This window comes from Aristolochia californica, unplaced genomic scaffold, assembly GCF_029961685.1.
Source record: "Aristolochia californica isolate CCGP_79_NKW_82.1479 unplaced genomic scaffold, dmAriCali1.0.hap1 SCAF_16, whole genome shotgun sequence".
NCBI classification, from domain to species: Eukaryota; Viridiplantae; Streptophyta; class Magnoliopsida; order Piperales; family Aristolochiaceae; genus Aristolochia; species Aristolochia californica.
The window spans coordinates 5,389,335-5,412,173 of NW_027181837.1; the positions used below are offsets into that span (position 1 = coordinate 5,389,335).

At 39.8% G+C, this 22,839-nt stretch overlaps 3 protein-coding genes and 1 non-coding gene across 5 annotated transcripts; all 4 read left to right on the forward strand.

Moving 5' to 3' along the window:
• The first annotated feature begins 322 nt into the window (after nt 1-322).
• On the forward strand, nt 323-406 carry TRNAL-CAA (transfer RNA leucine (anticodon CAA)). The gene has a single exon. It is a non-coding gene; the product is annotated as a tRNA-Leu (tRNA).
• Nucleotides 407-5,288: 4,882 nt separating this feature from the next.
• Nucleotides 5,289-9,462, forward strand: LOC137953950 (AP2-like ethylene-responsive transcription factor ANT). Of its 2 annotated transcripts, XM_068801517.1 has the most exons (10): nt 5,289-5,377; nt 5,654-6,140; nt 6,238-6,889; nt 7,117-7,199; nt 7,328-7,336; nt 7,435-7,523; nt 7,602-7,675; nt 7,758-7,808; nt 7,936-8,012; nt 8,613-9,462. In XM_068801517.1, exons 2-10 carry the CDS (start codon nt 5,855-5,857, stop codon nt 9,245-9,247), a joined length of 1,956 nt encoding a protein of 651 aa, XP_068657618.1. In that variant the 5' UTR covers nt 5,289-5,377; nt 5,654-5,854; the 3' UTR covers nt 9,248-9,462. The 2 variants fall into 2 exon arrangements, with proteins under 2 accessions (XP_068657618.1, XP_068657619.1); XM_068801518.1 differs by lacking the exon at nt 5,289-5,377 and having other exon boundaries at nt 5,526-6,140.
• Nucleotides 9,463-12,482: 3,020 nt separating this feature from the next.
• On the forward strand, nt 12,483-14,826 carry LOC137953951 (probable zinc metallopeptidase EGY3, chloroplastic). Its single transcript, XM_068801519.1, has 5 exons — nt 12,483-13,063; nt 13,452-13,676; nt 13,832-14,070; nt 14,148-14,302; nt 14,413-14,826. Exons 1-5 carry the CDS (start codon nt 12,527-12,529, stop codon nt 14,766-14,768), a joined length of 1,512 nt encoding a protein of 503 aa, XP_068657620.1. The 5' UTR covers nt 12,483-12,526; the 3' UTR covers nt 14,769-14,826.
• Nucleotides 14,827-17,398: 2,572 nt separating this feature from the next.
• Nucleotides 17,399-19,277, forward strand: LOC137953707 (F-box protein SKIP22-like). The gene is made up of 2 exons (XM_068801183.1): nt 17,399-17,610; nt 17,707-19,277. Exons 1-2 carry the CDS (start codon nt 17,421-17,423, stop codon nt 18,951-18,953), a joined length of 1,437 nt encoding a protein of 478 aa, XP_068657284.1. The 5' UTR covers nt 17,399-17,420; the 3' UTR covers nt 18,954-19,277.
• Nucleotides 19,278-22,839: the final 3,562 nt, after the last annotated feature.

The window sequence follows — 22,839 nt, forward strand, 5'->3', positions numbered from 1 at the left end:
TATTTGCGATCCTTTCATTGCCGGTGAGGATTTCTAACGTTTGAATTCACATATTTCCTTACATTCACTGCCAACAATTGAAGAAGATTTTGTAGTCTGAGTGTAAAAAATTCTACTGAGTGTGGTATAAATGGATGAAAATCTCGACTAGTTGAAACTTTTAGAAATTCAAGAATCTTCAGTTTGGAGTGCCCAGATTCTTTCCCTGATTTTGGATTCTGATGGAATTCAAAGATACTATCACAGAGAAGACAGCTGACAAAACCAAGCACATTTGTCTTCTTTTAAAGTATATAATAAATCAACGAAAAGCTAGAAAGAGGTCAGGATGGCCGAGTGGTCTAAGGCGCCAGACTCAAGTTCTGGTCCTCGTGAGAGGGCGTGGGTTCAAATCCCACTTCTGACATTAAACCTTTTTTTTTTCTTTTTATGATTTGTAATTTTTGTCTTTTCCCATGGATCTTTCTATCATCGTGTTTTACTCTCGAGTCTGTGATAAATTTGAGCTAAAAATCTCTAGCAATTCCTTTTTCGTTGTGTAAGATCAAAGTTTCAGATGCCAGTCCAGGGTAGACACCCTAAAATCTTTAAAAATTTGGCTGGTACTGCAAGTTTTATAGATGGCTATGTTGGCATGAGTGTTTTCCGTAAAATCAAGAGGAAGAAATCCTCCGCCTATTCTTGAATACCATTTGGGTATCTGGCTCCTGAAAATCCAAGAAATACCAGACAGTCCAAGGTCACCTAGCCTGTGTCTGAAACCCTACTGGACTCCAATGAGTTGGATGAGGTGCTGGTATTTTCTTGATATGGCCCAATAGCCTCCTATTTCCTCTCCATTTTGAGCCAATGAGGGGCCCCTCCACCCATTTCTGATATGACCCAAAGTCCCTTCAAGTCCACACTTAACAAACAAACCACTATCTCTTGTCTATTCTTTTTCATTAAAAAAAACAAAAGAGTCAGTAATTCGTTTTACTCTTTTGTTTATTTGTCCATTTTCAAACAAGTATGAACAGAAGTGACTGCAACAGGAAGCTTGTCTTTGACAGACATAATGGAGGCCATCTTTTCTCCACAATCTTAGTAAGTCAAAACCAGTCTTTAGACTTTCACCACCCCTGCAAACAGGAAACCTACCTCAATTCTCATTCTCTTTCTCACTCTCTCTCTCTTCATGGAAGAAGAAAAAGGATAAAGAGGAAAGCGAAGGCATTATTATTTCATCCCATGCAGCTGACATGAAAGACAACTTTTTGGGGTATGAGAAGGATCCCTCATCTCTCCAAGCCAATGCTGGAAAGTGCAAGCGATGAACTGCTATGAAACATGGAAACAGGGGAAATGAAAGAAGGAAAATTTATGAGCCGAGAAGGCAAATATGCCCACAATGGAAAAAACTATACTTACACAAAAATGGTTGCTTCTGTGTTTCTCTCTGATGGTGCTTCAAGCCTGACTTGTTATTCTTTCCCTGTTGATGAGATGTCCATCACTCGATCCCCTCTGTCACAGACAGCTGATCTTCTCGGCAATGAGAGTGACAAAAGAGATCTAAATTCCGAACCAAGTTTAGCACTCAGCAGAAGGCCTTAGATATGGAAACGACAGAGGCATCTCCATCTACATCTGTGCGGTGGGAAAGTGAGAAGGCGAGGGGACTGTGCGGGTATGTCTGTAATAGTATTGGGTGATCACGACATATGAGACATTAGCACTGGATTGTGACGTTTTATTCATGGGTTGGTGGAGAAAATTAGATGGGGGAGATACAAAAGTTAAGAAACCACAGGGAGAGTTCACATGACATTCCACTTTCTTCACCATTAAAGTGTCCATTAAAGCTCTCCAGCAAGTTGTCTGCAACTCTCCGTATCACATGCTTTTCTTTCTTTACAAAGTTTGGATTTCTCTCTGTTTCCCCCCCTCTCTCTCTCTCTCCTGTTTGTACCCAGTGGTTATCCATTCTTCCTTTGCTGGTCCTCATGGTTGATTTTGTTTGGATTTTTGTGTTCCCAGAGGGGAAGACAAGGCCATTGAATTTCATTGCAGTGATTTGCTTCGTTTTACTCTTATTTTTTGTGTACCCATTGAAAAAGACAATGCTATTCTAGGGCAGTTATGTTTGGAACTTTTTTCCACGCCGGGTCCCTCCCCCTACAAAAAAATACAATTAGCCATTGCAGTTCTCAGTAGCAAGGACTCGTTTCTAGGCCCTACGTCCAGTAAAAGACAACCTGTCCAAATGACTGGCACACTTTCATTTTTAGGCCACTCCTTCCATTCTTAATGACTTACCAGGACAACGCATGGATATTTTCCTCATTAAGAATCAAATTAATCAGTTTTCAAAAAATTTAAAGAATGTCTCGAGCTTATGGGTTTTCCTGATCTGCTCCCCAAAAGAACACAGAAGGCATATTATGATTGCATGTGAATGTCTGGGGTGGTGTGACCTAACCTCTGAAGAATGCGGGCCTCATGTTTGACAAAAATGAGCTGAGGTCAAGTTGCATATTATCAATTTCGATAAGGGAGCAATGCAGATGTCTTTTTCCTGGGACTTTAATTCTTCTATCCCACATTCCTTGTTTCTAACAAGGCTCCGCTCTGGAACATCACCCAGATGGGGACCTGCGTCTGTTCCTGCTCAGGAAAGCCCAATTTGAAAAACTGATCACAAAATAGCAAAGGGCAGTTCGGTTGTATTTTAGTGGATAGTAGCTAGCTTTGTCCGGCCATGGCCGTTTTACAAGCACATTTTCATGGTATATTCTTCAGTTTTACGGAGACATGACAGGACTATTTAACCTGCTTGAACGGTCCCCGCTGTGGGTGTGGGATCGTTTCTTCTCAAAACAGTTTCAAGATGATGAGGAAGATCCAAGCTTGAGAGAGAAACAAATGGAAAGTAGTTCCTGGTCAATGACTGTAGCTTGTTTTTGTGATGTCGAGAATGGAGATGCAAGTCCGTTTTGCTGACACTGTGTTTACCAAAATTCTAGAGCTGCTCGTACACAGTTGAAGCAGCAAGGTTGTCGCCATGTGTTGGCTAGTGTGAAACTTGTTGTCTATCGTTCATGCAGAGCCTTTTTGTACGTAGTTTGTCTGCTTCCCACCCAACTCTCTCTCTCTCCCTCGCTCTTACTAAGATCTAAGAGTAAATTACTTGTGTTATACAACTAATTTATAATCTTATTAAAATTTCCTGTCAAATGCTTTCCCATCGACCGAAGGCAGCATCAAAACCAGAAATAGGTGAGAGATAAAGCAGAAGGGTCCATTGAAGCAAATTCTACATTTTTGGTGATTTCAGACTTATCTACTTCTTTATAGAGATTCCTCGTTCGATCACTTCTTTCTTTTTGCTGAGTTTCTTCAATCAATGTACTGGCAACAGTAGTTCTTTGTAAGCAACTGATTCGAGATGAGGGATTTTAACTTTTCTGTCTTTTGTTTCCACCCACCAAGAATTGAATTCTGGAATTTATTTTTTATGATTGAAGCCATTCCATTCCATTCATTACTTATGTAAAACATGAAATTAATGTATTAATTTCAATATCAAATATTTCAGTTGTTTAATGATTGCTTTTTCAGTTCTTAACAGTCTCACTTATTACAGATAATTTCTTCTCTGGTAGAGAAAAGCACTTATTTGTGTTTACTCCGAGGTGAAATGCTGAAAAGTAAAATTCAGAGCATGAAGATTCCTTTGAATGTATTCAAATGTTGAACAGTTCCTTGGAGGACTTCCAAATGCCTTAAAAGTTGTCATTTAAAGCAAAAGCAATTTCTTTTATCACGCCCAGAGAAATAAATAAAGAATATTTTTCTGGTTATTCCCCTGCACCTCCATGCATGCATCATAATCACCCAAAGGAAAAAGAGGTTGTTCCTGTATTTCAGTAATTGCATACTTTTCTCATCAAACTTTCATTAAAAAACATCCTTGAAGCGACCCAATGACCCGAATATCTGATTTTGATTGAACATTTGCTCTTGGGTTTAGTAGAATGAATACATTTGGAGGTTCCGTCTCGTGTTGAGACTCGCTAAGAAAATGGCCAAATGGTCACATGAGATCCCTCTCCATCTCTGTGTTTTTCCTTCCTGGCTAAAGAGACAAATGGGAAAAGCAGGGGGAGGAGTGAGCATGGGGATGTGAAGCATTATTCCTAGTAAAAGTGGAAGGAAGGGAGGGAGCTGGGCTTGGTGGATTCACTCATCATTGCAATAATCAAAAGAGAAGAAGTCTGGCTAGTGTACGTGTGCCGCTCTCTCGTTTCCATCTCAAAATCTCTCTTTTTCCAAACCAAATCATTTACTCAAGAAAATCTGTCTCTCCTCAGACTTACCACTGGGCGTGCACGTTCCCATGCAATCACTCTCAGTCTCCTACCCAACCAATGATTCTGGAAAAACAAGACTTCAAGAGATAGAGAGAGAGAGAGACAGAGTTGAACAGTTGAAGAGGATTCTGTCATGGGCGAATAATGATCTCGATTGGGAAGATGAAGAAGAAATCAGGTGGTTTCAGAACTTGAGTTCGATGAAATGATAATCGCTGCTAAAACAGAAGAAATATTTAGCACTTTGGGGTTTCTCTGTCTTTAAACTAATTGCCTATTCAGTAGTTCAGCTGGGTCCTGATCCGGACAGAGATCTTATCATTTAGAAAGGAGATTTGGATCCATTAGTTGAAAGAAGGATGGAAGTTGCCTTAGAGGATTCCTACTCAAAACATTGGAGACAGCCACTTAGCAATAACTGGATCCAGTAATCATGGCAAACAATATAATAATCGTACCTCTTACAAGCTTTTCGTTGTTTTGGGGGCCCTTTGCTCATCATTCCTGGAATATTTCATGTTTATCATCCAGACCCACGTCCCACTTTTTGTCTGGGAAGCAGGTGTTGACTACAACCCTAACTTAAGAAAAGCACAGAGATCTCTTCTAAATTCCATCGATCCCAATTTGCTCTTTTGCAAAATGTAAATCTAACTATTTCGTTAGCTTCGGCCGACCTCCCCCCCTCTTTTGCTTTTTCTCTCTGCTCTCTCTCCCTCTTTTGTTTGATTTGATTTGAACTGGACTAGATAGGTATAAATCGAAAATAATAGTTTTAATTAGATCCTTATGTTCCAGACGAGTACAGAGCCTGGTACTGTAGTGAAGTGACCGGTGGGACAGTTGTCTCCTCCTGTCAATCTATCCGTGGCCATGAGAGAGTAAAAAAGCGAAACCCGTTTTGGTTATCTGATGACCACCTCCGCGCTAGATTTCCAGGCGGGAAGAAAGAAGCAAAATCTCTGTGCTAATCCAGAATTTGCAGCTTTAATTTTGTGGTTACATTGTCCAGAACTCCGTAAAGAGTAAGAAGCCCAATTTGTGCCTTTTGGGTGTTTGAATACTTTGATGCAGCTTTTATTTTTCTCCTTATCCTCTCTTCGTTGTTCGGTTTCTAGGCGGTTTTTAGTAGGGTTTAAGAGCGTTAATATAAAGAAAAAGAAAAAACATGCTCTTTCCCACATCACAGATCCCTATGGCAGTCGCCCCCGGTGTTGCTCGCTGGAACTCATTCTTTTTGCTTAGCTAAAGGGTCTTGTTTTGTTCTCTATCTAAAGCTTTTCTGTCTGGGTTTTGCGTAGATAAGGGAGAGGGACAGAGAAGAAGAGGCATACAGATTTTTTTTCTTGATGCGCTCTGCAGCTAGAAAACAAAAGCCCGGTTTCAAAATGGTGGGAGAGCAAGAGAAGCAAGGAATGATTATGTGGTTTCTCCAATGATTGAGTTACCTTACGGTAGATCCGACTGAATCTCTCTGGAAGAAAGGGAGACAGAAGAAGAAGATGAAGCCCATGAACAACAATCGTAATAATAACTGGCTCGGTTTTTCTCTCTCCCCTCAAATGAACATGGAGGTTTCTACAGACCCACATCATCATCATCATCATCATCAACCGCAGACTTCTTCAGCTGTTCCCACAAGCTTCTTTTTAGCTCCTCATATAAACGGCTCTTCAATCTGCTATGAAGCAGAGAATGCTGGGTTGTACTCTCAGTTGTCTGTAATGCCGCTGAAGTCTGATGGGTCTCTGTGCATCATGGAAGCACTCACAAGATCGCAACAGGAGGGTAAGTTTCTGTATTTTCTGCTCTATGTTTCTCATTTCTTGTTGTTTTACCAGCTACTTCTTGCTTACTTAATGACTGAAATTTGTATTTCTTGCAGTAATGGTGCCAACTTCATCTCCAAAACTTGAAGATTTCTTAGGTGGTGCAACAATGGGGACCCACCAGTATGGAGACAACAACAGGGAAGCCATGGCCTTGAGCTTGGACAGCATATATTACCACCAAAATACAGAGACTCAGACGGATAGACACCATTCCTTAAACCTACTGCAACCTTTCAGGCAACAGATTCAAGTCCAACAAAACCCGTATTTTTCCGGATTAACGAGCCAAGAAATATATCACTCTCCTTTGGTTGGTGAACACAAAGAAAGCCCGATGGGGGATTGCAGCCTGAACCTTCCCCCTATGACGGAGGAAGAAATTCCGGGATACAAGAACTGGGCGGCACGGCATTATGATGCCAATAGCGGATTGGAGCATAAAATAGGGGGTTGTTTGGGCGAGGAAGGAGGCAGCTCTGCTTCTGTTGGTGCAATGGGTTATGGAGATTTGCAGTCCCTGAGCTTGTCAATGAGTCCAGGGTCCCAGTCCAGTTGTGTCACTGCCCCACAGCAGTTGTCCGCAGAATGTGTGGCTATCGATACAAAGAAAAGAGCCGGCGGAAAGATGGGGCAGAAGCAACCTGTTCACAGGAAGTCGATTGATACATTTGGGCAGAGAACTTCACAATATAGAGGTGTTACAAGGTGATTCTCTCTTTCTCTTCAGGCGCTTCTCGGCTGTCTCCTGTTTCTCTCATATTTATATGTCCTGTTCATAGTTTTCCTTTGTTTTTCTCCTTCTCTACAATGTCATAGATGTCGGATGGATTCATCATCCGTTCTCTCCTTTTTTTCTTTGTTTAATCCCCAGTCCACCTCCATTGTATTGTAACATCTCTCCTGTGCCTAACCCTAGATTTTGCTTCTACCAGGCATAGGTGGACGGGCAGATACGAAGCCCATCTTTGGGACAACAGTTGCAAGAAGGAAGGCCAGACCAGGAAGGGTAGACAAGGTTGGTGCTTTCAATACCCTTTTGCATTTCGTTTATGTGAAATTTAAAGGCCGTGAAACTGATATTCTTTTTTGGCTTTGTCGTTTCCTTTGCCTGCGGTGATTCCTGCACACTCAACCACTATGCAGTCTATCTCGGTATGGCGTTTGCCCCATTCAAACATCCTCTTTTCCAGGTCTTCGTTTTAAATGACTAGTTTAGTTTCCCTAATGTCCTTTGGTTTGATGCTCTCTAGGTGGTTATGACATGGAAGAGAAAGCTGCAAGAGCCTACGACTTAGCTGCTCTTAAGTATTGGGGTCCTTCAACCCATATCAACTTCCCGGTATTCCCTTGTCCTTTAGCTTTTTAAAGCCTTCAAAATGTATTTTTCCTAAACAATGGCTTTATGGATCATTTCTAGTTGGAAAATTACCAAGAAGAGCTCGAGGAAATGAAGAATATGAGCAGACAGGAGTACGTTGCTCATTTGAGAAGGTAAAACAGAAAAAAACACGAATCCCATAAAACTCGTCTTTCTCTTCTGTACTAGTTGTCATGTCGCTCTTTTTTCTTTCAGGAAAAGCAGTGGCTTCTCCAGAGGGGCATCAATGTATCGTGGAGTCACCAGGTCTCTCTCTCTCTCTCTCTCTCTCTCTCTCTCACCCTCTCTTCTTACCTATTTTGGAAAATACATAGTGATTGGCGAAAACCCTTTTGCTCTTCTCTAAATCTCTGTTAAATTTCGTATGAAATAGGCATCACCAACATGGGAGATGGCAAGCTCGGATCGGTCGTGTGGCTGGAAACAAAGACCTCTATCTAGGCACCTTCAGTAAGTTTCTTCAACCTTTTATTTCCGAGTTATATGTAGTTCTGTACCATGCCGTAAATAGTTTTCCTACGGTATTTCTGAATCTACCATCTGCTTTTAAGTCGAAGATCTGCCACCATAGGTGCGTCCTTAGTAAAAAATAGAACTGCAAAATTCATCAGTCCAGTACTACTATTTATCTCAAATAGCTACGGCCAGCCTTTAATGGCTGTGTCATATTTGAATCCCTAAAATCTATATCGTAGGACCCATCATTTCGCGAGTCGTCGTTTTCTCGCACATATCAGCCACAGAAGCCGAAAATAATGGCTTGACAATTAAAGATTCATTAGGACTCCAAGCTCTTCGAAGCTTGAATTCCTTTTTCGCTCCTTAAAAGGTTGATATTTCAGGAGACCAAAGCACTTCTAAGGCTGCGTCTCGGCCACCAATAATGTACTTTTTATAAGGCTGAATGTTAGCTACTCCCTGAGCTTTTTCTAAGGCTGGTTTTTCAGATATACGCCACATTTTAAGGACGGAAAAGCGGAATCTAATCTTCCTTCAAGGCCCATTTTTCTTCGTTGATTTTGTTAAAAAAGGTTCCGTTTTGAATTTCAGGCACCCAGGAGGAAGCTGCTGAAGCTTACGACATTGCGGCCATCAAATTTCGTGGGGTTAACGCTGTTACCAACTTCGATATCACTCGATACGATGTTGAGCGAATCACCGCTAGCAGCACTTTGCTAGCAGGCGAGCTCGCCAAGAGGAACAAAGAGATTGAAACAAGCAACCCATCGACGACCCAAAACAGCAATGGAGAAGCCGAGTTGGTTGAGGAAAACAGTGGCACAGATTGGAAGATGGTTCTATACCAGTCTTCCCAAGAGCAACCTACTGTGGAGGCTCTTGATCAGAAACCCATGAATGCTTCTACCAATTATCGTAACCCTTCCTTTTCTGCATCCCTTCATGATCTGATCGGAATCGAAACAGTGAATTCAACTGAAGGGATTGAAGATTCGGGTAAACTAGCAAGCACCCACGTATCGAATCCTTCGTCCTTGGTGACCAGCTTGAGTAGTTCAAGGGAGGGAAGCCCCGACAGGGGTGGCCTCTCGATGATGCTGTCGAAGCCGTCGGGACCACGGTTTGTGGGTCAGCCTCATTTGAATTCATGGATCCCATCAAACCAACTGAGGCCTACCATCTCTATGGCTCACGTCCCCGTCTTCGCTGCCTGGACTGATGCATAACCAGCTTATGTTTTTTTTATTAAAACCATGTAAAGTTTTGCATGAAGAAAAAAAGAAACCCAGAGATAGAGAGAAGGGAGGGGGAGATGTTTTGATTTTGATTTAGGTTTTTCAGGTGGAGATGTGCAATTGTGAAGATCATGGTCTAGAAGGTCCCGTTTCTGTAACACAAGGATTGAAATTCTTAAAAGTATCTCCTTTTGGATGCATTAAAACTGGTAATGATTTCTTGGTTTGAATGAATTGATCTTGCTAAGTACAAAAACCAGCTCATTGCCTTCCCAATAATGGATGGTCTTGCTTTGACTGGCCGTCCACTCTTCCACCTTTTTCTCTATAGTTCTCTTCCACCCAACACTCATCCTTGCAAAATCTACATTTTCACTCTTTTGCTCTTTGATCAAAGGTAACAAACATTCCTTGTATCATGCAAAAAGGAGTAGATTCTCTAATCATGTTTATCTTTGCTCCCATGAGTTTGATGATGGGTCTTTGTGTATTAATTTAGAACTGGTCAGAATGATTAGGCTTCTGTCTGCACTTATTGTTATGGCTTTCCAGTTAAAACTCATAAACTCTCTGCCCCTCCCCTTTGTTAAAAGGCAAAGTTGCTGTCTTGGTGGGTTTTAAAGAACTACAATGTCTGCATCTGGGGCAAAAGCTATAAAAAGTAACCATTCTTCTGTGACCTCGCGCATACCCCCACCATGTTCACACGGCTGCTCTCATGGAATATAATCGTCATCTACAGCAGCTATTGGTAGTTTTGTTGTCTGCAGAACAGATGATTAAAGCAGTTTCAGTGTTTAAACATGCAAGAAACATCTTTAAAAACCTTTATATCAGTTACAGGGAAGAGAGTGGATAGCAGGATTTACATGTATTTCAAAGTCACCGACGAAAGACAGTGACAAACTGCCAGCCTGCTTCTTTGAAATATTTGACAAGAGCCCGACTGCAAGGTGTTTTTTTAATGAGATTTGAACTGGAGCCTCGAGGCCATTTAACTTGAGATCAAATTTGTCCACTTTTACCCCATTTCGTCGAAATTACACGGGAGATTACAGAAAAACTCACTCTTCAGGCTGATCGTGGATTAAAAAAACCTAGTCTCCAGTTGATTACGTAAGCCTACAGTAATATGAATAGCTAAAGAGCAAAGAAAAGATGATAATCATGTAAGACACTCCCCCAGAAATGCTTCTGGATGATCTTCCACTGAGGTCCACCACGCACTAGTGACAGATTAGTGCTCCTTTATCACTGTCTTAACGTATGGTGGCTTCATTCATAAGTCAAGAATATGCAGGAAGACCTGATATGGCCGCCAACTATCAGCCAGAAATTAAAGCGAAAACCAATCTTTTCAATAATAAAGTAATCAAACGAAAGTGAATCTCTCTCATTACTTGACAATCTTTCACTTTGCCACGATCCACAAGCTTTTCGCCTTAATCTTGACTTGTGTTTTTTCCTAGACGTGGCTTCCGCCTACGATGGAAAGAAGAAAGCCTGATAACGTAACGTAGATTTGTCAGTCTGTAATCACGATTTCATGTGCCGCTACGTGTGTCTCTGTCAGCTGTCACACGGTTATCGGGAATCCGATGCGTGCCGGCCGGTGAATGTTTGGTTCGGGAACGGGGCTGTCTGTTCAGTAAACTAGTAATTTCTTGGAAGGGACAAGGTGCTGCGACGGTGATTGGCGACGGCAGGCGCGAGTTCATGAAGCACCTTGAGAGCGCTCTGCTCTCTGATTGATTGGAAATATCACGAGGTCCCACTTTCATGCCAGGTGGATTTCCAGTGGCCGTACGATTTTGGCTTTATGTTCTCGTCCTCTCTCACCCGATATTTATTCCATCCTCCACTTTTAAGCCTTTATTTTAAAATTAAAAGTCAGAATAATTTTAAATTTTAAAATTAAAAGTCAGAATAATTTTAAATTTTAAAATTTTAAATTTTAAAATAAAATTATTATTTATCGGACAATTATTCCTCATCTATTAATGAAAAACGGACAAGAGATTTTGCCGAATAAGGAAGAGATCCCATTCGTCCCCGGCACATCACGTCAGATTCGACTACCCTGGGCCCACCTTTTTTAAAATGGGAGGGAAAAGATGAAGTGTACCGTTTGCTGATCTCGTAAAATCGCAGCCGTGGAAGCTTGTAGGACCACCGGGTTGTACGGTTCAGAAAATTAAAGGGCTCAACTTTGGAATATTCGCAAAAGGAGGCAAAAAAAGGCGAACGAGAAGGGTGAGACGGAAAATAAAAAATTTATGGGGAGAGAAAAAGGAAAATAGTAAAAATAAAGAAGGCAGGGAAGGCGTGGACGAAGGAAAGACAGTCGAGGGATGGGAGCGGGTTGGTTCGTGTCGCCCTCAAACCGGGCAGGTGGTACGGAAAAGGATCGACACGTCCACGTTGGAGATCTATCCCCGAATCTTCGCACCGGCCCTCCCGCCGTATTTTTGGTGACACGTGGAGTTTTGACGGTGGGAACGGGAGAGAAAAACAGCTCAGCTAAGATCGGCGGAGGCGGCTTTATCTCCTGCGTCCGAATCTAGCGCCAGATTTACGTGATCATTGCCGTCAGTTACTACGCTGTGGGGCCCAAACACGCAGTGGCTGCGCATGTTGGTTTCAGGACAAGGTACAGAAGTGAACTGGATCGTATTGGGAAGCCCACTTACGTAGAATACAAGAGAAAAACCCAACAAGCACTTGAAATAGTCAAGTGGCCTTGAGTGAATTGGGCATTGCAAGTAGGTCTCAAAGTGGGCTGGGCCTTGGGTTGGGTTTTGTAAAAGTGATCAAATCTAGTAGATTGATCGCTCCGACGGTACCCCAAGAGGGAGGCATATAAATTGGTTCATTCCGTAATTCTATTTATATTTATATTTTATTTGTATTTAGTTAAATAATGGATGTGTTTTCTAATAATTTTCTGTTAACGGGCCCCACCGTGGTGGACCCGGTATCTCTATAAGAATCCCTTATCCAAGTACGAGCCAATAGGTGCAAGAGTGATCATACACGTGCTCCAAGATATTTAGTGGGGCCCACTGTAAATAAGAGATGGACTTACCACGTGTCTTTTCGCCATTAGCGTCGGCGTCGAGCGCTAGGGAGGATGGGTCCTCCGTCTCTTGTCGTCAGCTCGTTTCTATCGCGAGTTCCCGCTACTTCTCCAACTTTCTCGAGGCCTCTTCTGCACCGATTCATAACCCAATCCATGGCGTCTTGCCTTCCACGGTTCAAGCGGTGCCCTTCATGGCTTCCTGGCTCCTCCTCAACCCCTCCATTCCCCCTCTCAAGACCCGCCTGAAGCCAACATCTGTGTATTCGAAACACCCCTTGACGCTAAAAACTGGTTCTCTGTATTCTCCATGTTCTTCGCAGTTTTCGAAGAAGAGACTCATCGTTAACGCCGCGAATGAAGATCAAAGTAAACCCACTTCCTCCACGGCTACCATCATCCAGAAGGATGAAGAGTCGAGCAGTGAGCCCTCAGCATCTGTTGTTGCTGATGAGAAGAAAGGTGAGGATGAGTTGGAGAGGACGCGACAGCAAGAAACTGACTGGAAGACGGACGAGGAGTTCAAAAAGTTCATGGGAAATCCCTCGATAGAAGCCGCGATAAAGCTTGAGAAGAAAAGGGCTGACAGGAAGCTGAAAGAGCTTGATATTGAAACAGATGGTAATCCGATTTCTGGATTTTTCAAAAGGGTCGTGCGTGATAGATTGGCGAAGGAGAAAGAGAGGCTGGAGAAAGCGGAAGAGGCGTTCAAGGCTCTAGACCTTAACAAGGTAAGAATTATGGCTTTGCTTGGAATTAATCTGATGTATGTATTGGTTTTTGAGTGAAAAAATTCATAGAGAAGATTATATTACTTGTTATCTGCAGTTGAAAGGCTGTTTTGGTTTTGATACATTTTTCGCCGTTGATGTTCGGAGATTTGGGGATGGGGGCATATTTATCGGTAATTTGAGGAAACCCATTGAAGAAGTCATACCCAAATTGGAGAAAAAACTGTCAGAGGCAGCTGGTAGGGAAGTTCTCATCTGGCTCATGCAGGAGCAAAAAGACGACATAACAAAACAGTAAATTAAGACAGTAAAACAGAAGCTTCTCTTACTTTTTCAATTATTGTATTTGTTGAATTTGATGAACTGAGTAGGGTTCTTTATCCTTCAGGTTTGCGTAGTACAACCCAAAGCTGAAATTGATTTGCAGTTTGAGTCTACTAAGCTGAGTACTCCTTGGGGATATATCAGTGCCATAGCCTTATGTGTGACTACTTTTGGCACAATAGCCTTGATGAGTGGTTTCTTCCTCAAGCCAGGTGCTACTTTCGATGACTATATAGCTGATGTGATTCCTCTCTTTGGTGGCTTTCTTACCATCTTAGGGGTCTCTGAGGTAAGCTTCCTATTCTTTACAGTCAAGCTGATGTAACTGTTTGGGGGAAAATGGATCTTGAACTGATTTAAACCACAGAATGTGTAATTTCTGTTCTGTTAAACACATGAAACTCCTCATCCACTTACAGGGATGGCCATTTGCTTGAATTGCAGATTACAACGAGGTTAACAGCAGCTCACCATGGTGTTAAACTCAGCCCATCTTTTCTAGTTCCATCTAATTGGACCGGGTGTCTGGGCGTTATGAATAACTACGAGTCCCTGCTGCCAAATAAGAAAGCTTTGTTCGATATTCCTGTTGCACGCACTGCTAGTGCTTATTTGACATCACTTGCATTGGCAATCTCAGCTTTTGTGGTCGATGGAAGCTTCAATGGAGGCGATAATGCTCTGTAAGCTTGTGTTAATTTCACAGAAATAGTACCCTCTCTCTTTGAGACGAAGATCTCTTACACTCATTTGTCTGCAGGTATGTTAGGCCTCAGTTCTTCTATAACAACCCTTTACTGTCCTTCATCCAACTTGCAATTGGACCTTATGCTGATGATCTGGGGAATGTGCTACCCAATGCTGTAGAAGGTGTTGGTGTTCCTGTTGATCCCCTTGCATTTGCTGGACTTTTAGGCAAGTACTTCCTCTCTTTTTTGTTTCTCTGGTTCTTAACCAAGTCTTGAGTTGCTTCGCCTCTTCAGAACACAATAGTTTGACTGAACAATGGAAATCTGATCATGCAGGTATAGTGGTGACATCTTTGAACTTATTGCCCTGTGGTAGGCTTGAAGGAGGCCGGATAGCTCAAGCTTTGTTTGGTAGAAATGTGGCAACTCTGCTGTCTTTTGGGACATCTCTGTTGCTCGGGATTGGTGGCTTAAGTGGAAGTGTCCTCTGCTTGGCGTGGGGCTTGTTTGCAACTTTCTTCAGAGGTGGAGAGGAAATACCTGCGAAGGATGAGATCACTCCAATGGGAGATGAGCGGTATGCATGGGGTTTTGTGTTGGCCGTGGTTTGTTTCCTTACCCTGCTACCTAATGGTGGAGGCACATTTTCAAGCTCTTTCTTTAATCCTCCTTTTTTCAGAGGGGATTTGTAAGTAACTGAACTGAATGTAATTGTCCATATATGTAGATGGTAAAGTTGTGGATTTGGGACATGTCTTCTAAATTAAAAAAAAAAAAAAACTATAAAAATACAAAAATTTACAATGCAAAATTAAGAACAGGTGAAGCAATCAAAACATCATCTTCCAGAGCATATCCTAAACTCGGTTGTTTCTACTTGACTTGTTCATGTAACATTGAAACGAGAGTTTAGACAATAGAAATTTGAGGAATTTGAAGCTCACCATCATAGAGAGTGATATTCACAGTAGCCAATGAATCCTTGGAAGAAAAGATCTGCAAGAGCTCAGTTATGCCGGTTGAAGGTTACCCCTTTGGAGATGGAGAAGGGCAAGGAGGGGGAGGGTGTGAAACGGAGATTGGGAGAAAACCTCGGCGTCTTGTGTTCCCTCCTCAGGTGAGTAGAGCTTCATTAATCTTAACAGTTTGAGTGGATTATCTATTAACTTAAACCAGTAAAATCCACATCCAACTCGTTAAGAAGCTTATATCTATTAAGTATATTAATGGTTCACACACAAACTTCACACTAGGATGGTCTTATTCCAACCTATTGACTTCCCTACTTTCAAGGTTATTCACGGGCCTGTTAGTGCACTCTGAATTCACTTTCACTAGGCAAAACGTATAAGCACGGATTTTCATGTGCGAAAGTAAATTATAAATATCATTCTTTAAATTTCAAAAGGTTTAAAGTACGAACTAAAATATTTTCTCAAATTGGCAAGGATATTGAAGAATATAAGACTCTTATCTGATACAAGGACTATCTCTATGAAAGAACAATTTGCATATTTTTGTCTTACTATTAGTCAACATTAATCGAAGATGTTAAATAGATCAAATTAGACCATCAGTAAATATTTTAATAAGGTGTTAGATACTATTATCAAACTACATTTTAATTATATTGAACAATTACATGTGTTTATCCTTACTTTAAGGTAAAAACATTTGATGAATAATTTTAGGTTAATATCAAGTTTTTTATAATTAAATTTGTATTGTTAAGATTGTATTAGTGTTGTTGATGGTACTCATATTAAAGCACATATATGAATAGGAAGAGTTTTCTCTCACAAAATGTAATGGCAACATTACATTTGATATACAACTTACTTATGTACTTACTAGATGGGAGGGATTAATAGTTGGTTCATGTGTATTAAAGTCAACATTAACAAGACGAGACAAACTTTGGGTACCGGAAGGTAAATGATATTTCTTTATTTAGTCTATTTTATCTATTATTATTTTGAATTAATGTATATGAAATATATATTTTATTACAAGTAAATATTATTTCATAAATGTTTGTTATGCAAATCTTTCAGGGTTTTTGGCTTCCTTTCAAGGGATTCGTTATCATTTGCAAAAAAAAATGGAGATAACACTCTTACAAATTAGAGAGAATTGTTCACACTACTATTAAGTGTACTTTTGGGGCTTTAAACATTTTTTTAAAAAATATTAAAATATGATCCTCCTTTTGCTTTAGATATTAAGTAATAGTTCTAACTAGTTTTTATCTATTACATAGTTATATACTTAAGGAAGATTACATGGTTATATTTGAAAATAAAGTTGTTGATTCAAATAATGTGTTTGATGGAGAAGATGATCAGGATGATGCTGAAGATAATGATGATGGTGATATTTTTTTAGATGACGAGGACAAGTAAAAAAATATTAAAAGGAAGCATGTAGCACAATCCTTAAGATAATCAAGTATTAGCAACTCAGATGCGGAAAAACTATTGATTATTGTATTTTAATGAAAATAACATTTAGGTTGTATTTCACGGGTAGTCACTTGAATTTTTTTTATAATAGATATTTAAATGTGTTATTTATTTTTTATTATAATGTCATTAAGAAAACATATTGGATAATGATTTCAATATAATGATCATTTTTTTTTCAGTTCCATCCTCACTGAAATAAGCGTAATTGATATTATATTATGTTCACAAGATAAATAATCAATATATTAATATTGATTGAAAAAATATTTTGAAATTTTTATATGGATTGCACCCTTTTACAAGTATTTTTTACATTATATTTAAATATTTAAATATAATATAGAATAAATTTTATAATGTAGAATATAATATATAATATATAATATTTAATTACATAAATAATAATATTTATTAACAAAAGGTTAAATAAAAATATAAATATATTAGAGTAGTTTTATATAATAAAATATCCTTTTTTTTATAAACTCATAAGTTTTAATATTATTTATTACTAATTTAAAAGTGAGGATTTAGATATTGTAGAAGTAGCAATTTGAGTTAGTATTTGGATATAATAAAAGTAAGCATTCATTTAATCATATATATATATATAATTAAATGAATAAATTTACTTTATTTTAAATTATTTATTAATTTAGACAAACTAAAATATCTTATTTTATTAATAAAAATATTTTATTAATAAATTTCTTGTGCACTTTCCTCTATATGTAAATTAGTGGCATTGACGTTATTTTTCTTAAATCTATTTGTAAGTTTAAAATTTGTCACCGCCTTTATTTGTTACCTATTAATATCATCAATTCCTCCACAAGATTTAGCCTCTCAATCACGCCCTGTACTCTTCTCGTTACTCCAATGAAGCTCAGAATTCGTTCCCTCGACTCGAAGGAAACCCTAAAAATCCAACTTCCGTCTCCGTGCTCTCTGCAAGATCTCAAATGTGCCATTGCTGATAAGATTTCTTCTGTTTCTGAGTCCCTACATCTCTCGCTCAATCGCAAAGATGAGTTCGTTGCCGCCCCTCACGAGTCTCTTCAATCCACCGGTCTGACCTCCGGCGACCTCATTTTTTATACTCTGAGCCGTAATGGGTTCTCCTCGGGGCAAGCCCTACCTCACGAAAATTATGCATTTGGTGCAGGAAATTCGGTTCCTGAAAATAAAAGTTCACGGGAAAATAAGGGCTCTGACTTTGGAGGAACATTGCAAGTGGGTGCGAGTACGGCACCACGCAGTGAAATTCCTGTTCGTAGTTTGGCTTCTGGGGAAGCCCTCTCAGTTGCTGAAGACGAGATGGATAAGAAGCGAAAAGCCCTTCAAACTGATGGCTATGGATTCAGTGCGGGAGATACCTCGACCGTTGATTCATTTCAGAGACCCTACGATCCTGGAGAGAAGCTGGTAGATATGGAGATTGATCAAGACTCTGTTCCTGGTTTCCTAAAGAAGGTCCTTAAGGAGGAGGTAGATAAGGTGGATGGAAATTGTAATAGGCTTCTTATTGTTGCTGTTCATGGCGCTTTATTGGAGTCTGGATTTGTGGGTTTTGATTCCATGAAGGGATGCATGATTGATGGATTTGGGCTTCCAGAAGGATGGGCGGGCACGGCCAAACCTCTTTTACGTGTGGAGTATTCAGTGCCTTCTCTCGTACTTCCATATTCTTCTACTGTAGCTTTGAAGGTTGTTAGTTTGGGAAAGTATGTATCTATTTATGGGTCCGTAGTTGGGAGTCCAAATGTGTTCCATATTAATTTGAATGCTTCACTATTGGCTCCAGCGATAGATAGCACCTGCAAGCGATATGGTCGTTCGGATGAATGCTCTGGATCAGCCGATGAAAAGGCAGTATTTGAGCTTTGGAAGATTGTAAAAGACAAGCTCTCGTTACCTCTTCTTATGGAGCTTTCTGAGAAAGCTGGACTGACTCCACCTCCATGCTTCATGCGCCTCCCTGTTGATCTTAAAATTCACATTTTGGAGTGCTTGCCTGGAACAGATATTGCGAAGATGGCATGTGTATGTCTGGAACTAAAGTACCTGTCATCAAATGATGATTTGTGGAAGAAGAAGTTCGTAGAGAATTTTCCACTATCGGATGAAGAGGTAGTAAATGGAGCCCGTTGGAAAGAGAAATTTGCCATTTCCTGCGAGAGAAAGAAGATGTTGACAACAGTGACACAGAGGAGGGAGGCCTCTCCTGGGTTTCATCAACACTTTCCTATGAGGAAACCTGTTCCGTTTGGATCTCCTGGCTCTATTATTGGTGGAGATTGTGATAGGCTCCCTGGTTTTTTTGGTGGTCTGCCTTTTCGAAGTGGTGGGTCTCCTCGATTTCCTCCAAGGCGTTTTTCGCCTCACTCTCTTCTTGGCGGGTTTGATGTTTAGTTTGATGGATCATGGTTCATCCTTCTTTGCTCTGGAACTATCAGGTGCTAGAAATAGTTTCTGTTATCAGTTTTCATGTACAGATGTATAGAGTAGTTGTTTCTGTCTTGTACAGTACAATAACAGTGAAGAATGATCACGTTACATAATTTTGTATGAGAATATATGGTACTGTCTCTTGTAACTTTGTAAAACTGGTAGATGAATAGGCATAATACTGTCTCTTTACAATATCAGTATGTGCATGCTTGATCCATTGTCAGCTTCATGATATATTAATTTATCCATATTCACTAATCTATTTATGTATTTTGCTGTTCTTGCCTTCTGATCAATTGTTTTAGTTTATCTTTCGTTTGAAAATTTTTGTGCCTTTTTCTCATTGTTAAGTACAAGAAGATCCAAATTCTGTCATGTGATTGACACACTGGCTTACTGAGAGCTGCTCTCTTTGTTTGAAGCGGCTGTGTGTAAAAGCTTGTTAACACATAACCAATCATTGTCATTAATATCTTTTGTCAAGCAGTTGATGTGCAGTTCCTTGTTACCTTCTACTCTTGTTGGCGATCCCATTGTATAAAGAGGTTTAGATGATTAATTTTTATGATCTCGATAACAAACCTAAGAACATGCATCTTGGGGATATAGGATCTCCTCTTTCAATCATCTTTAGTAAATGGTCCCCTATTCTTATTCATAGACAGAAGGATATAATTTTTAATACTTATAAACTTAAAGAGCAATTGATTTAGTTGGAGGTATTTCTAAATGAAATCCTTTACTTGCCATTGGGTCTGTAAGGTTTTTGTCTTCACCTCTTATATTGCCGAATTTGTCATTATGATGATAATAGTTCTCTTCCCTAATGTGTAATTTGATCCAGAAATCTTTTGTGTGTGTGTGTGTGTGTATGTTCTTCAAAAAGTATTTCATCCTGTATCTATTAGATCTTGGAATTTTCAATTGCTAAAGGTAAAACTTACATTGCAGTCTCTTTTTCTCTTCTTGTTTTCTACAATAAAATTAAGATAACATTTGCTACATATGCTTTATTTAAAAACTATCTAGTTTATCAAATACTATATAGTTTACCAATAAGAAGTGTTTGGTGTTTAACAACTACACTGTTCTAAGAATATTTCAAACAAGCCATAGTTAGGTGCAGATGCACTTTTTGGAAACGTTTTTGTTTTAAAACTTGTTGGAACAGAGTAGTAACTGCATATTTGGAAGGGGTGATATGACTAGAGATAGCACAGGGAAAACCATTTTTGTATACCATGACTCTTGTGGAGATACTAACTTGATGGAGGCTGAGTTGCATGCTGTCGTTTATGGACTGAGGCCTTCTTGATGATTCTTTCTCCTGACTGTTAAGCTTTAATAATTACTTGGGGACACCGCTAGCTGCATCTCTGGGTAATTTTTACCTTTTTGGCAGCTTCACCAATTTTATGATGGGATTGTGCTTCACAAACTTCATAGTTAATGGGAGCGTATCCATGGGGATGCCAACCTGACTGACTTCTCTTCAATGGGGTTCATCTTCGATGTCTAGTTGTTTATGACTCTATTCTGCTTGATCACGAGTAATTTGATGTAACCATTGTAGTTGTTGGGCTTTAGTTTTTTGTGTTTGTTCTTATGTTTCGTTTGTTTTTGCTTGTACTCCCTTTTGGAGAGGCCCTTGGCATTGCTCTTTCTTTATGCAGTAATCCTCCTGCTGTAAAAATATTGTATACCTTTTTTTTTCCTTCTAATTCTTCATTCTTTTATCCTGTTTGTTTCCATGCGTTTTACTCACGTTTGTTTTGAAAATTTATATAATGATCAGTTTTTGGACAGCATACATTGTATTTTTTGTGTCGCTTCTATCGAATTTTTAAATATCTCCCTTTTAACATGTCATAATGAATTAAGTCAAGGTTTGCGTTTCTGAATTTTCACTCTTCAGAGTGTAGGAAGTTTACTAACCATTCACTTTCGAGAACAGTTTTCTGAATTATATCACTCTTCAGTGTTTAGTAACCAACCATTCTTGTTTTTAGAGTGGCTTATTTGCACTTGGATTCTTAGTGAAATTGTAAATAAAAATCCATGATCAGTATGTTTTACTTAATTTTGTTCTTTCTGTTCTTTCATGTAATTCAAGGTGTCCTGTGCTTCAGTTTTCATTTCCATCTCCAGTAAATTTTGCAGTTTATGTGCATAGTAAGTTTCTATTCCGAATGCGTTAAGGAAACATGAATGGCAAGATAAATCTGGTGATCATCAAAAGTCAACAGCAACGGATTCCGTGATGAAGAGTTTACTTAGTTGGTGAGAAGTTCTTCTTGTGCAATATCTTTTGCTTGTAGGTTCTTTGCATCTGGCAGTTAGCTTCGTACTGATTCCTAGTCCTACTTGATCTTGATTGGAGAATTGAAGGTTGTGTTTTCTAAATCTATATGAGCATTCCCTTGTTAGCTGTGAGCATTTCCTTTTCCGGAATGGCGTGTGCAGATGCAATGGAAAGTGCTTTGTGCGCATTTCTTCAAATCGTTCTTCATCCTGTTTTAATTTTGTTTCCAGGATGTCCGCTGATAAGAAAGTGGGCTTATATTTTCACAATTCATGTCGTTAAAACTTAAAGAGTTGCACCAGTCAATTATAACCCAAAAAAAAAAAAAAACAGTATGAGGTGAGGTGCTATATGCCGCCGCCGCCGCCGCCGCCGACGACAACGAAAGAAAGAAAACAGAACAGTGTCACTCTTCATCTGTAACTGTCAGTGATTTGTAGGAGAAGGATTGTTTTGGAGTTTCAGGAATTTCAGGTGGCCTCCAGGCCTGAATGTTGTCTTTACACCAGGGTTTTTATTCTTGGATCCGAGGAGCCGAGCATTGGCAGACGTACTCCCATTTTCAGTACCTGTTATGTCAACAAATTTCCATTGCAGAAAAAGAAATGATTCTCGCGAGTGGGTGTCCCCAACGATCAAGAAAGATACACCCTTAATGGAAATCGAACCTCTTGTTGGGATCTCAAGTTCTTCCTCCTGCCCCTGAGGAATCCGTACCAGTGGACCAGAGTAGGAAATCGCTTTGGTGTTTGCCATCATCGCACATACTCTTTTCCATTTAACTGAGTCTTCACTGTACTCTGCATCATGTGACGCAGTAGATGCAAAGCTCATGTTTAAGGAGGAGTTGCTACAGTAATCATCAAAGCTCACCATTCCCTTCTTCCTTTGATAGCATAACATAAACAGGACAAGTGCTGATGATGATTCCCTTGTCCACTCTTACTCGAATCACATTCTGGGACGACAATAAAGAAGCCATCCATGATCTGTCATGGAACTACCACTCTCTTTCCGATGTAATCAAGGCCGCTTCTAAATTATTGGGCTTCTTTTACCTCATTCAGAGGGTACGAACGAATTTGGTGTGGATCTTATGAAAACAGATCTGCTTCGAGAACGGCAGAGACGGGAGGGGTGGAGTGATCATCAAGGCCGGAAGATTTCTCATTTATGGGGGGCAGAGGCGCATTGAGAACGGAGAAAGCGAGTTTGCATCATTAGCTAAGGCAAGGCTGCTGTGTGCTGAAGCAAATTTCTAATTCATTTTTTTTGGGAAAGATTGAGCAAATGAGAGGGAGGGGACCGCGTCGGTCGTTGGTCGTTGGTCGTTGTCTGGAAGATGTGTTATTGTGATTCACTCGCGCGAGGGTTGTAGCATTTTGCAGTACGGCCTTTTTTATTTTTGCAGAGATTTGCAGAAATATAATAACTTTCTATAAGCTTCCTCATGAAGGCAGCTGTTTTTTTTATGAATCTTTTGTTTAATCCCCTACTTCCGTCTGTAATTAATCTAGCATTTCCAAGATTAAAGTCATCAGTAAA